General features: G+C 38.6%; 3 protein-coding genes across 10 annotated transcripts in view; 2 read left to right on the forward strand and 1 right to left on the reverse strand.

The window, feature by feature from the left end:
- Nucleotides 1-4,605, forward strand: part of LOC112453102 (alpha-tocopherol transfer protein-like) — a 12,694-nt gene extending 8,089 nt beyond the window's left edge. Inside the window, exons 1-7 of one of the 3 annotated variants that reach the window (XM_025013660.1) lie at nucleotides 147-170; nucleotides 377-620; nucleotides 1,979-2,138; nucleotides 2,278-2,458; nucleotides 2,980-3,165; nucleotides 3,741-3,846; nucleotides 4,075-4,605. In XM_025013660.1, coding sequence (XP_024869428.1) covers nucleotides 482-620; nucleotides 1,979-2,138; nucleotides 2,278-2,458; nucleotides 2,980-3,165; nucleotides 3,741-3,846; nucleotides 4,075-4,238 — 936 coding nt within the window. In that variant the 5' untranslated portion in view covers nucleotides 147-170; nucleotides 377-481 and the 3' untranslated portion in view covers nucleotides 4,239-4,605. Of the gene's footprint in view, nucleotides 1-146; nucleotides 171-376; nucleotides 621-1,978; nucleotides 2,139-2,277; nucleotides 2,459-2,979; nucleotides 3,166-3,740; nucleotides 3,847-4,074 lie in introns of those variants that run through there. The other 2 variants (XM_025013658.1, XM_025013661.1) reach the window with 2 other exon arrangements.
- The window catches only part of LOC112453103, a 25,740-nt gene that overhangs the window by 10,478 nt on the left and 1,306 nt on the right, over nucleotides 1-13,956 (reverse strand). The window lies entirely within an intron of this gene.
- LOC112453100 (rho-related BTB domain-containing protein 1) overlaps nucleotides 8,689-13,956 on the forward strand; it is a 23,276-nt gene continuing 18,008 nt past the window's right edge. For 2 of the 6 annotated variants that reach the window (XM_025013657.1, XM_025013656.1), the window contains exon 1: nucleotides 12,902-13,838. The gene's annotated coding sequence lies outside the window, so the exon portion shown is untranslated. The other 4 variants (XM_025013653.1, XM_025013654.1, XM_025013652.1 and 1 more) reach the window with 4 other exon arrangements.

A 13,956-nucleotide genomic window follows, 5' to 3' on the forward strand; every position in this document is an offset into this window, starting at 1 on the left:
CCCCCCCGAATGAGCGAACCGCTTAAACCTCGTTCGATTGCGGTAACGGTCGCAGCGACGACCGTAATATCCGTTTCGCGCTTTTGATCGTTGCGTTTCGCGCGTTTGTACGTTTCCGGTCGCGTACGTTTGTTTACACGCTAAAGCGGACACAAGAAAAGTTTCGAAACGTCCGAATACGTCGTGACTAATATATTTTATCTTATTGACCAAATTTTGATTGCGCGCAATAATTACCGCGCGTGGCTCCGCGTGCCTCTCTTACTATTTCCTCGTTGATTTCGTCAGAAGAGCCTATACTTATGTTTATTATGAATAATATAATACAATAATATAATAATAATATAAAGATAAAATTAATGTTATTTCATTACAGTAACATACACGTGGACGTACCTATTTTTCTCTTGCACCAAATCTTGCAATCCTCACATCGTGTGACTAGACAACAATATCGATTTTGTGGCTGTCTCAGAAAATCATGACGTTATTACCGCCAACGCCAGCGCAACAGAAACGTATAGATAAGGAACTTGCACCTGACCCGGAAGTGAGAAAACAAGATATCAGAACGCTTCGAGAATGGCTCTCGAAACAGCCGCATTTGCCGAATCACATAGGTTCGTTTGCAACGTGTTCTAATCACATCAAGGACGCGAACATGCGATTTTATTACTATACAAATACAGCTTTAAATAATTATAATATGCAAGATATTGAAAAATATCTCAACTCTAACGATCTGACTAACAAGGAAACGAACCCAAGTCGTCCTCCTTTTTATATTTTGATGCGCTTTGGATGTATGTTGTAGTATAGTTTAAAATAAGGAAAACGTAAACGTTTTTATAAATGCTTTTATGCACCTTAAGAAGGTAAAACATACCTACTTTTGAAAAATTACGTTATGCTTCTAAACATATAATATCGAAATACGAGGAGAGATATATAATATAAAAGACATGTTCAAAAATACGTGAGACACGATCTAAACAAAATTTTAACTTTTATGGTATCAAAAATACTTTTTCGTCATATTTTTTTTAAATGTTATATATTTTTCAAACGATCCCACTACCTTTATTTTTTGAAACGTTCGACATTATTTTGTACGTAACGTAAAGCTTCGTTAAAGACAACGTTAACAAACGCGTTAAGACAATATAACAAACGTATTTTCCAAAAATACATTTTTGAAAAATAAATTCCAAGTTTCTATACATATGGTATTTGTAACCGTCTTATCCACTTGATATTTGCTCACAACAACTTTTCTTTTGTTTTTATAACAAAACTTACGTTAGTCAAGGTTTCGTCAAAAGAATAAAAAAGTTGATTAGAATAATGTAGCCGTACTAATAGCATTTGTAACATTAATCAATGCCGTGACGCAAAAGCATAATCTTACTTAATCTCGTCTTTCCACGTCAATAAGATGAGCATCGTTATGAACGTGTTTGCGTTAAAACGTCAGTGCAGAGCTTTCCAACACGTATTGTTTATTACGACGTAATATAAAGTATATGTATCTTAAAAATTTGTCTATTCGTGCTTTATATTATTTGTACTTTGTACATATTTTTACTTTTACTTTGTCTTTTTATGTTAACGAACGTCTTGTATATATGTATATAACGTTTTCTTTTTTATTACAAAACCTATAAAAAACAAATGTTGATATTTTACATATCCAAAGCTTACAAATCAAATAACAAACGGAAAGAATCCTTGGATCCATTTCCTTAAACTAAACTAAACTAAACTAACTAAACAAATTTTGCAAGATTTTAACTAAAAAATTATGATAAGAATAAAAGATGATTATTAAAAAGTGAGAAAAATAAACGACCTCACAGCAGTAGGTATCCGAAGTTAAGTGAACGTAAATCAAGTTTAGTAAAGAAAACATGTATCCAACGAAAAACGTGTGAAATTTTGCATATAGGAATGTGATCCACACATCTTTTGTTCATTGCAGACGACGCCAAACTGGAGAGATTTCTTTTCAATTGCAAGAACAGTATCGAGAGATGTAAATTAATCTTGGAAAGATACTACACCGTCCGAACGTCCTTGCCGGAATTTTTCGCCGCTCGAGACCCACTGTCTCAAGACATTCAAGACTGCTTCACGACCATGTAAATAAATCTTTGTTCGCAATCTTAAATAGACAAAAAAAAAGAAAATTAAAGTAGCTAATGATTTTAGGACAACGTGTCAAGTCCCGATTAAATTTACTATTGCATGTGTTATTATATAAACAAATATTTTCGTTAGTGAATGCGTCGTTTTGCCGTCATTAACCGAGGAAGGATACCGTGTCACCATCTTCCGATTACGTAATCCCGACATGGAGAAGTTCTCGGTACAAGCGATAGTCAGACGCGTTTTAATGCAACTTGATATTCGTTTGCTGGAGGAAGTCTGCTTGTCCAATATTTTTGTTTTGGATCTCGAGGTAAAACACTGACGTTATTGCCTTCATTTCGATGTTTCTTATTGTACTTTAATGTTTTATCCGTGTCCTTATATTAAAATCATACGTATTAATACCTACATTTACATGGCACAACATCTTGAGAACTTTTTGGCCGTATTCTCGATTCTGACGTTTAAATTTCGTAAACAAATATAAAAAACTCCGTGTTTTAATACAGTACGTGCATTTTTTTACGATATGACAAACTTATATGCTGATACTTTAAGAAAGATATACATGAGTGAGTTGAGTATAAAGTTAAGCATTGAGTGCACTCTTATCTAGTTACGCTGCTGTTACTTTGAAAATAGATGAGATTGTGCGTAGCTTTATTAATAAAGTCTAAAAGTGAAAATTAAAAAAAAAGTATAAAGGTACTGTAAAATCATGAAAGAAAATTTTTTATTTTATTTTATACTCCCTCTTGCTTTTAACGTGTTCACCACGGATCATTATTGAAATCTTGCGTCGTTTATTTAAAAAGAAATTTGTTCTTTTAGAACTTTAGTATGCCGCACATTGCAAAATTCATTCCAACGCAATCTATCGTGAGGCGCGCAATGTTGGCAGTGCAAGGTAGTATGCCTTACCGATTGGCTGGCGTTTATTTTCTTCACGCACCGTCGTTCATCTCTAATTTAACTAACATATTTTATCCACTTTTGAAAGAAAAGTTGACTCAGAAGGTAAGGCCAAAGGTTTAAATAAAATAACCACTAATCAAGTCGGAAATACACACAGCAATATATTTATATCACATGTGCGTGAAAAGTGGCCCATTCCGCGCGCAATGGGCCACTTTCCACGCACTTGTAATATAAAATAGGGTGTGTAACACGTGCGTTAAGTAGAAACGTGGATGTGCGGGTGATCGCACGAGCCGAAGGCGAGTCCACTCCGCACGTCCAATTTCCAACTTACCGCACTTGTTACACAAATAACTTATATCACACGTGCGTGGAAAGTGGCCTATTACGCGCGTGCCATCTGTGCGACAAATGGCCGATTCCACACACGAGTCGAAACAGTGCGGTAATGTTTACATCGGCCATCCGTCGCACAGATGGCGCGCGCGCAATAATGGGCCACTTTCCACGCACTTTGTAATATAAAATAGGGTGTGTAACACGTGCGGGTTGAGACGTGGACACTCGTGCGAGTGATCGCACGAGCCGAAGGCGAGTGCGTCCACTCCGCACTCGTGTCCACGTCTCAACTTCTCGCACTTGTTACACAATCAACTATTCTTATCTGTTTGCAGTTTTATATTTTTAATGGTGGCGGGGAAGAATTACATGCTCACCTAAACAAGGATATACTTCCTAACGAATGGGGTGGTAAAGCAGGCACTTTTCGAGAATTAAATGGTAAATATATAATTTTTTTATCTTATATTTTGGATAACATTGATATATTTGTCACGCTTATAAAAGCGTTTCTACTTTATAAATATTTATAAATAGAATATTTATTAATTGATCTTTTGTGATATATAATTATATACAATTATATGTATAGATAAAATTACGAGAATGATTTTAATAGATTTATTTGATCTCTATAATATTACGTATCTCTCTTTTACATACACACAGCTGCGTGGCAGGAAAAAATTGAAAAGAATAGAGATTGGTTTTTACGGGATGAAAAGCTGAGTCGCACGAACGAGAAGGCACGTTTACTAGAATCGAAAGCATCCTGTGTTATGATGGAATTCGAAGGAATTCAAGGTTCATTTCGAAAATTGAATATAGATTAATGATAATCTCTATTATATAAATTGTATATATTCCTTCATTAGCAAACAAAAATGTTTGTTAATCCACATAACTTGTTGTAATTCGATTAAAATTACAACGTATGAAAATCATATAACGAAACAAAGATGTAAAATTGCATATAATTATACGGTAATGGATTTATTTTTAAGCGGTAAGGGATTTATATTTAAAAAAATAAAATTTGATACATCGTAGAACTAAGTGCTTCTGGAAAATACTAAAATAAAAAGATACGTTGTTTAGTTGAGAACATAAAGAACTAATCTCTTATTTAAGAACAATATATTTATGTATTTAGAATAAAGATTAAAAGGTTTTATTAAATTATCAGGTTTTGTGTTTAGAGTTACGTGTTTTTACATTACGTCATTATCCGATGAACGAAGAAGCTTCTATTCTCTTTATTTCACGATATTAGTCTCAAGATAGCGCCACTTCTATGATTATCGTTTTTAGACGCGTATTTCACAGTAGATTTCAGATGAATATTAAATATTTTTCTAAACTTTAATAAAAATTTATATTTATTAAGTAATGTAAAATACATAGGACGATGTGTCTTTACTTTATACTTAATGTTTTTTATTGTCCGTTTAAAAATATATTTAATGTAATACTGTAATAAAACTGATTAAATTTTAAATAAATATTTTGCGTCGTTAGAAAATCATTTATTAAAAAGAATGTAAAACGTCAATAAATTACTATATTTTAAAGCACGTTTAGTTTGTCACATACATTGTGTTACGAGAAAAAAATAGTATATAGTATTTCCATAAACGTGGAACAAGAAGATTATGTAATTATATGTAAAGACTATACGTGTTGTATTATCGAGTAGAACATATAAAAAAATTGCGCCATATAATTTGCATGACCCAGATATGGTTATCGATGTAATAGTGGGCGTCTACGCGCCTTGTACTAGGTTAAATCAATTTATTCTTTGCCAATTTATTTTATGCAACGTAACGAAGATTACAAAATGCATTTGTGTCTTTCATAACCAACTGTGAAGTATCTTACTTTCATTTATATTCAACGGTATATTAACATAAAATGATATAAACATGTTGTGCGTATTTCGACGCAACAGATTTATTTCGAGTTATTGCATCAGTAGGGGAGACCGGGGCCAAAGCCGTCATTATTTTTTCGGTGCCGATTATTAACAAATAATTTCAGTAAAATGTGGTATACCGTTGTAAAGAATAAACCCTTGGCTACAAAATTTATACGGACATTTTTGGTCTACGTCGTTCAGTGGTAGAGTGAAAACGACAAAGGTGCAAAAATTGAAATGTCAAAATTGCCGGGGCGGAGTCGCCACTCCATTCTCGGGCTGAATTTTAAATAAAAATTCATAATTTTATCGAAATAATAGGATACATTTTATTAATTATTTTTTTATAGAAAAATGGAAACATTAATTAAAAACACGATGACACACTTATGTGCCCTACGCTCGCACGTTTCTCGTCAGCTCTATTCTGTCATCTCTGAGCACACGCAGCACATATTATCCAAGTCCTTACTTTGAGATTCGGAGACACAATAATATTGGGTTGGCAAATAAGTTCGTTCGGCTTTTTGACTGGTTTTGAATGGAAAAAACCGAACGAACTTATTTGCCAACCCAATATTTAAGATATTACAAATTTTCGACGCGCAAAAAATTTTACTTTCGACCTCCGAAAAGACGTTTGCCTCGATGAGAATCACAACATGGCACATAATCTCATTAACTCCGTTGGTTACGTGGGCACCATAAGCCGCGTTTACAGTATTAATGCCTAATTCACACAACATACAGATTTCGAAATAATTGCAATGACGACTCCGCCCCGCTGAAATAATTGCAATGACGACTTCGCCCCGGTCTCCCCTATATGTATAATTTAGAAGAGACAAAAAATGCGATTTATTATATCATATTTATCACTAAGAGGACTCCATCCATAATATCAATTTACTATTTATGATCCGATACTATTTATAACTTTTCAGCTGCAATCAGGAAATAATGAAAAAAATTTTATATATTCCAATATATGTCACATTTTTAAAAGAGTTGTTTTAATCAGTGAACAGTTAAACTTACAAGTTGTTGCATTTTGGCATCACCTTGGATGTTTAACTTTTATTTCTTTAATCTTGTTTATTAATCCAAATGCAAATAAACAGTTTCAAAAAAGTGATCTTTTCTCCCTCATTTGCATTTGATGATAAAATTTCTCGAATGGACATTAAACAAATAAAAACAGAGTGCAATAATTTCATTTTAATCTGATTAAAATGTAAATTTATTTTAATCTTGATTATGAAATTTTATGAGAAATTTAGCTGATTAGATACTTGTAACAAAGGCAAAAAAATACATAGATTCAAAATTAAAAAATAATACAGACGTTTGAAATATCACTTGCTTCTATATACTCAATGTCTCTTAATTAATCTTCTAGACTTATACTCTTGTCAGTTATCGACTTTGTGTCTAATAGTGACACCTACTTGTTAAAGAAAATATAAAAACGGCATTTTCATGTGTTGTAAAAATATTCCCCGAAAGATGACTATTATTAATGTTTCTTCAGATGGTATCAAATAGAAATGCAAATTTTTCAAGTAGCGGAAAAAGAAATCTCCGTACAAATTACAGAGCGAAATATCGCCGCGAGTCTAAAACGTCTGAAAGTAACTTACGACCGCCGCAATGCACAACGTTGACTTCTTTCGTCCTCGCTTAACTAACTTAATAAGTTAATGATGCTGGCGGCCTGATGCATCGAATAATGCCTCTGTTGAATCTACTTTGATTCATGCCGAATGAGGCGTTAGAAACATTTGTTTGTCGCTATTGTTACGGAGCATAAATCGCGAGGCGCGAGGCGCGAGGCGTGTCTGACGTACGAGTACATCCAACTTTTTCCACACTGCTCGTCATTCGGAACAGTTTTGTTTTCTTCATTTTGTTCGCGTGCCTCAGGAATGTAATATTCGAGGTCAGTTTAGAGCACAATGGAGATAGTCCGAGGAATGCGCGAGGTGCACGTACCTGCATCGTTTTCGCGCTCCATTGTTGATTTTGTCTTTTGTTTAACCACTTGGCGCCTGTTGCGAGCCTCTTCCCGTCTATCCTTTATCTCTCGATCTCACCACAAAGCGCGCAAAGTGCGCATTAAAGTGTGTTATCAGATATAATTCTCAAGGCGATTTCGCAAAAGTCTTATTTATGCTTTATTAGCCGCTTTATTCCGCCGTATCGTTACGTCACGGAATGATGCATCATTCATTGTTCGTAATGGGACTGATAACGGCGCGCAATGACAAATAATTATTCCATGTACAGCCCAAGTTTTGATTCGCCTCGCGCGTGCTCTGCATATCTGAAGAATCTTAAACAACGCAATAAAGGCTGCTCAAGTTGCCTCGCACATAAATAAAACACACACACACACACACACACACACGCACACACACACACAGGCGAGTGTTTATTGCGCGTGGAAGCTGCTTTCGCAGAGATGAAATATACATGTATACGATACGGGCGATTCCGATTTCGCTTCGCGCAACCGCATCAATTATGAAGAACGCGCAGCAGATAAACAAGTCAATTTTTTCATATTACGAACTACGCAATACCCGTGTCACTTTTTTTTTACTAATTATACGCATTAATAGCCGCGCGTCACCATATTGGATACCAATGAAGCGCGCTGCCTGGTCATAAATCGTTGTCGCTCAGATCGGAAAATTGTTTAGCTTGCATCGTATAAATATCCACGTGTTGTTTACATTGCATTATATAAGCATCCGAGTGCTCAATCGATACTATATATGTATACACATATTTACTATTCATAGCAGAATATGCTTATCACGAGCGATAAGAGAAGACGTCCTCTCCCCCTCCTCCACCACCCTTCACGTTACCCCTAATTTCAAAAATTTTCACGAAAATAGAAAACGTAATCAATACAGTTATTTCGCTGTATAAATGAAAGATTCAAAATATGTGTCAAAAACATGCACACAATTTTAAGATGTTAATGTATTCATCGAACGGGGTAATACATTCATAGAAAACGCAATGTTACACCGGATAGAATAATTTTATCAGCTATACTTTGACAGATAGATAGACAATATTATTTGCTGATTCCAGTGAAGGATCGAAAATAGCGCTCGTAACAATCTCCCAAGGTTCCCTTCCATTGACTTCAAGGTAAGCTGCGTGGCAGAACTGTTAGTTCCGTGAACGAATACATCGGTTATCGTCAGGTATCATCGTCGTGTACATATAACGCCGCGACGCGACGTGCGTCGCACACGTCCGTGGATTACTTATCAATGGGGGCCGCATGTTTGTCTTGTTTGGTCGCAAGTCAACGCATTAATGCGCTCTGCGTATAAGACGGCGCCTTCCCGTGTCGCGATTTCAGTTGCGGCCGAACAGAGCCGGCCGAAGGAATTTCACGTGGCCGACTTGGCGCGAGGAGCTGACCACATACGCGCTGACTACGTGGGAGGACGCACGTTGCTGCATTTGATTGCTCCGAAGCGTGTTTTTCTCGCTGCTTATTGGTACGTGCTAGCAAGAGACACGCGATCGCCATTACGCGTGTTTGAGTAATTTCGCGTATTAGACTTCCTGCCGGTATTCGAGGCCTCCGTGCGCGTCGCGTTACATAAGTATCGTTGCCACGTACGCGACGAAAGTAGGTTCAATTAATTAATCTGTTAAATACTGTCGGTGAATGCACCGTGCATTCGCGATGCGCTGTCGCGGAACCATCAATTTCGCGAGCGATGATCGTCTCTGCCGCGGTTTTCGTGGGAAACACGTATGAAATTTGTTCGGTAACAGTAAGATTCAGTTTTCTTCAAAGATAAATCGAAATTTGATGATTTCGCAGACGATCTCAGAATATGTTATATGAAGAATAGATATCACATGTAGTTGAAAATAAATGAAGAAGACTTGTCATTAGCTGTCTTCAGTTACCATGTGCTTAGTTTTTTTTTTAAGTATAATTTATCATTCTACTTAGAGATAACAGATAATAGACTTAAATGACAGTTCATAAATTAAAAGAACACAAATTTGACTTAAAAAAACATATATCTTTATTTATATTGGAGAAATGAAGAAAATATTTATCTATGATTATATAAGATTGATGAAAACATAATTTATATTAGAGGCATTTAGTTTAAAATAATTTTAGATCTCGAACGAACACCGCTTGAAAACACGGTAACTGATTTTTATTATGGCAATCGAAGATATGATAAATTTACGACCGTTAAATTGCAACCGTTGATTATTCGCATCGATATAGCCTGATGATTATTCAACGCGATTTGCCTTTATTCGAGCGCGATCGAACGTGTGTCAACGGTGCGGCACGTGATCACACGTGCAGTTGATCTCGTCCGCGTCGAATAAACATTGGTTTCCTCGCAATCAGTCGGAGTTTGCGGATTGCGAAGTTTAACGCGGTGCGGCGGCGCGCTTTTGCGTGTCTCCGTTGTATTGCTGAAACCCCATAAAAGCCTTCCATTGTCTCGCTATTACATTCGCGAACGTGACCGTTGTAACAATTAACAGACGGTGGATGGTGGTGGGTCGCGCACACAGTCACATCCCTGCCGCAAAGCGCGGCGCGGCAGGGTGGATTGATTTTTCGCCCCCTGACGTCACGACGGATCCAGCATGCGCGTGGTAGTCAAATACGGTGCCGACATCGGTACCGATGCACAATGCCTATCAAATGAGGGATAAAGCTTGTTATTCCACTAGTTGCGACGTATTTGCGTGCTCATTAACAGCAACGTATCTTTACTATTGAAAGGACGTTTGCTGGTCTTAAATACAATGTATTACGTTATCATTATCATAATAATATATTATCAATACGTCATTATTTTAAAAAATTAATGAAATAATTTTTGTTTATTTAATATACGTATATATAATGATATGTATATGTGTAAGGTATATATATTTAAAACTCAATTATCTATATATATATATATATATATATATATATATATATAATATAATTGATGATTTACACTTTCAACTTTAAACCTTTATATCGTCTAAATGGTTATATTTATGAAAAAAATATAAGAGACCTTTTTTGTAGATCGTTAGATTTTCTACAAAAATATGTATTGCGTATTTCATAATTTTTGATAGTCGATAGGATACAAAATTCATAAGAAGCAAAAACAAGTTTTATAAAATTTATCAAACACTTTAACTTTGAATATCTTTTGAACGGTTGACGTTGTGAAAAAATGATAAAAGATCTTTTTTGTAGAGCGGTAACGTTACTACAGAAAATCTACGTGGCGCACGGCTGTCGTACTGTTTGTTAGATAGTTATAACATTTTTTCTATCTTACTAAATAAAAAATAAAAAATTGCGCGGAGCGACCTGTTAATATTAATATTAATCTTATTTTACTTTCCTGCAAGTATATATGCTCGTCGTGAAATGAAAAAAAAAGTTGCTCCAAAATGACACACCCTAATATATATATATATTTAAATAAAATTCAGCTTTAAACATTATTTTTTTGCTATTAGCGTAAATATAAATATTGTATAACTAATATTTATATCAATCAGAATTAAATTAATCTTTTAATATTGTACGGATCATATTCCTAATTAATAACCGGATATCCGTTTACGTTTAGCTTATTAAAGTTTAAGACCGCAGAAGAAAATATTGAGTGATTATATGGTGGAGATCAAGTCAGCTTCGTGCTCTATTCGGGCTTGATGAGGCTGTTTGGAGTTTTATTCAGCAAATTCCATTGACGATGATCAAACCCTTTAAGTGTTGCAAACAGCTATTGACACTGACAAGTAATAGATATAGGATGGCTATACCAGGGGTGGGAGGGTAAGGTCTGACGTACGTAGAATACATAGCGGAACAAATAGTGTTTTAATATGAGCGCGCTCGTAAGAACCTCTCTTTTTCGCATCAAAAAGAAATATAATAATAAGTCTGTCATTACGCATCAAAATCTAGAGTCCTATATAGATAATCAGAGAGGCAACATTGACGATTATAGCGATCTATCGCAATCTATCGCGATTATCCGTCATGTTGCTTCTATTATGAGTAAAAAAAGTTGAAGGAAGAAGGTTAAATTGTAAGAAGAAGGGGAGAAAAGTAAGTGTTTCCTAAATAAACGTACTAATAGATATTTTCCTATTGTTGTTTTCACCGATAAATTACCATTAACGTTATGTACAAATGCGCATTATACATATTGCGCTACTGATTGCTTAATACAATGTAGTAGGGAAACAAATAAATGGCGTTATGATCATGTGATTTAGGCAGCTGATCAGACTATACCTCTAAATGTCGCCTCTCTGATTATCTAGGACTCCTATCAAAATCGAATATCCAATTATTGTGAAACTTCCCCTAAACGGGGAATTGCGACCACTTTCTATATAGAAGAATTTGCTAGACAAACTAATATTGATCTTCTTCATTTCTCTTACTTCTTCACTTGTCTAAAGCCTTCAGAAGCAAAACGATAGATATCTTCACTACGCAAATGAACGACGGTTTCTTGATGTATTCATACTCTTCGGCAATTCTTGTCGTTGCAATTATGAAGAAAGTTTTGATTAAATCAGATGATAATCTCGAAGAAGGAGAAGCGACAACTGTGTATGAAAAATTAGAGTCCAAATACTTTCTTCCAATTATCGCAAACGCAATCGTAAACTAAGCTTCGTAGCTCGTTCGAGAAATACCGTGGAGAACGATCGCGTCGTTGTGCTAGGTGATTTCAGGCGAGAATCTCTTTAAAGACGGTATTTCCCCGAGGAGAGACTCACCTACACAAGAGGGATCGGTGTGTGAGCGTATCGTTGTGTCTCACGTCTCACAAGGGAGAGGCATCGTCGAAGGGACGAGTGTCGGGTGGCGAGACGCGTTTATATATAAAATAACATCAAGATCACGTCGGTCGTCGGTGGGCGGATAGGAATAGGGAGGTGAAGGCGAACGAGGGAGAAGGTGGATATCACGGGGTGGCTGTGGTTCGGATGTGCGGGGGAACGTCGGGGTCACGGTGGGTTCATTCAGCGATGTGCAGTTGGCCGGGTGCTGTCTGACTCGTCTCATCAGCCGCCGTCGCGTTCTCTCTCTCTCTCCCTCTGTCACTCTCTCTCCTCTCATCTTTCTCTTCATGGTCGTTCCCTCTCTAGGCTTCATCCGCCGGCGCGTTAGAACCGTTCTCCCTACCCTTCGTCTACCCCCAACGGCCCCAACCCGTTGTACATACGGTTTTCACCGTCGTCGACGGCCACCGGGGCAGCACCGAGCGAACGTCCGTCGACGACGGCGATCGCGATTTTTCCTTTGTCTCTCCTCCGCCGCCGCCGGTTTCGCGGCTGCTCGCGACGGTCGCGGCGGCGTATACCGCGCACGGTACACGTGCGTCGACATGACGGCAGCAGCGCGACGTCCGATCGTCCACGTCGTCCACCTGGCCACCGAGCCTTGGCTGCAACGCGCGGTGGCGGCAGTGTCAGCCTCGGCGGTGACTTCGATCGCCCGACGGCTCTCGTAAAGCGGAGGTGGGTCACGTCGAGCTCCCGCGCGCTTGAGCGATCAGTCGTTGACAGATGGTGCGCAGTTCTACTTGGTACACACGCTCGAACGCGCGGATTCTCCAATGTCTACGTGTCTCCTCCGCGTGCAGGAGAAATCCGTGCGCGTGGATTCGCGAAACGTTAATCGGCGCCCTCGTGAGTTATCCGCCCGAGAGCAAGGCGGGGAGAGAAAGAAACGAATTGACCGAGAGAGACCCGAGAGAGAGGGTAGAGAATCGTAGAGGGGTGGTGGATGCGCGAGGAGGCGCGTTCGCGAGTAAAGAAACGTCAGATCTTAGAAAACGGGGGGATCTCCGATCGCGTGTCGGCACGATCGTTCTCTCGGAGAATCTCCACATCGTGAACGATTAATAATAACAACTTGCCGTCGCGATCGTACGGAGAACGTTGGAGAACGCGTCCTCCGCGACCGTCGCCGCCAAGAAAGATAGAGCCGTTTGTGAGATCGAATTTCTTCGCACGATCGAGGTACACGATCGTTAATCCGGGCGAGCAGAAGGTATATCCGATTCGGAGCGCGGTTTCGGTCCGAGGAGAGAGCGCACGAGACGTATTCCTTCCTTCCTCGCCTCGGTGGAATGCCCCTCCTCGAACGCCCGCCCTGTCAGGACGTCAGCTGGAACTTGCGTGGAACGTCCTGGTTGCGCGATGTGCCGCCGCTGCAGCTTCTAGAGTTCTAGTCCGTCGCCGCGCTCCGACCGACGACGGCGGCCGCAGACGAGAGGCACGGTGGAGCGGCGATCGTTAGACTTTTACTCCGTCACACCGCTTACACCGCGATTCGCGACGTGGTGCAATCCGCGCTCGCCTACTCTACGCGGAAGGAACCCCGGCCCTTGCACCGCCCCGGCACGGATAAGGGAGACATCCGTTCGAGTACGCCTCATCGTCAACCAGGCGGGAGAGCTGCACGCGGGTAATTTCTCGAGCGTCGACTGAACTCGGTCTCCTCGCTCTTTCTCTCTCTCTCTCTCTCTCTCTCTCTCTCTCTCTCTCTCTCTCTCACTCACTCACTCACTCACTCTCTCTCTCAC

This window comes from Temnothorax curvispinosus, unplaced genomic scaffold (genome assembly GCF_003070985.1).
Source record: "Temnothorax curvispinosus isolate PA1 unplaced genomic scaffold, ASM307098v1 QBEX01004029.1, whole genome shotgun sequence".
Lineage (NCBI taxonomy): Eukaryota > Metazoa > Arthropoda > Insecta > Hymenoptera > Formicidae > Temnothorax > Temnothorax curvispinosus.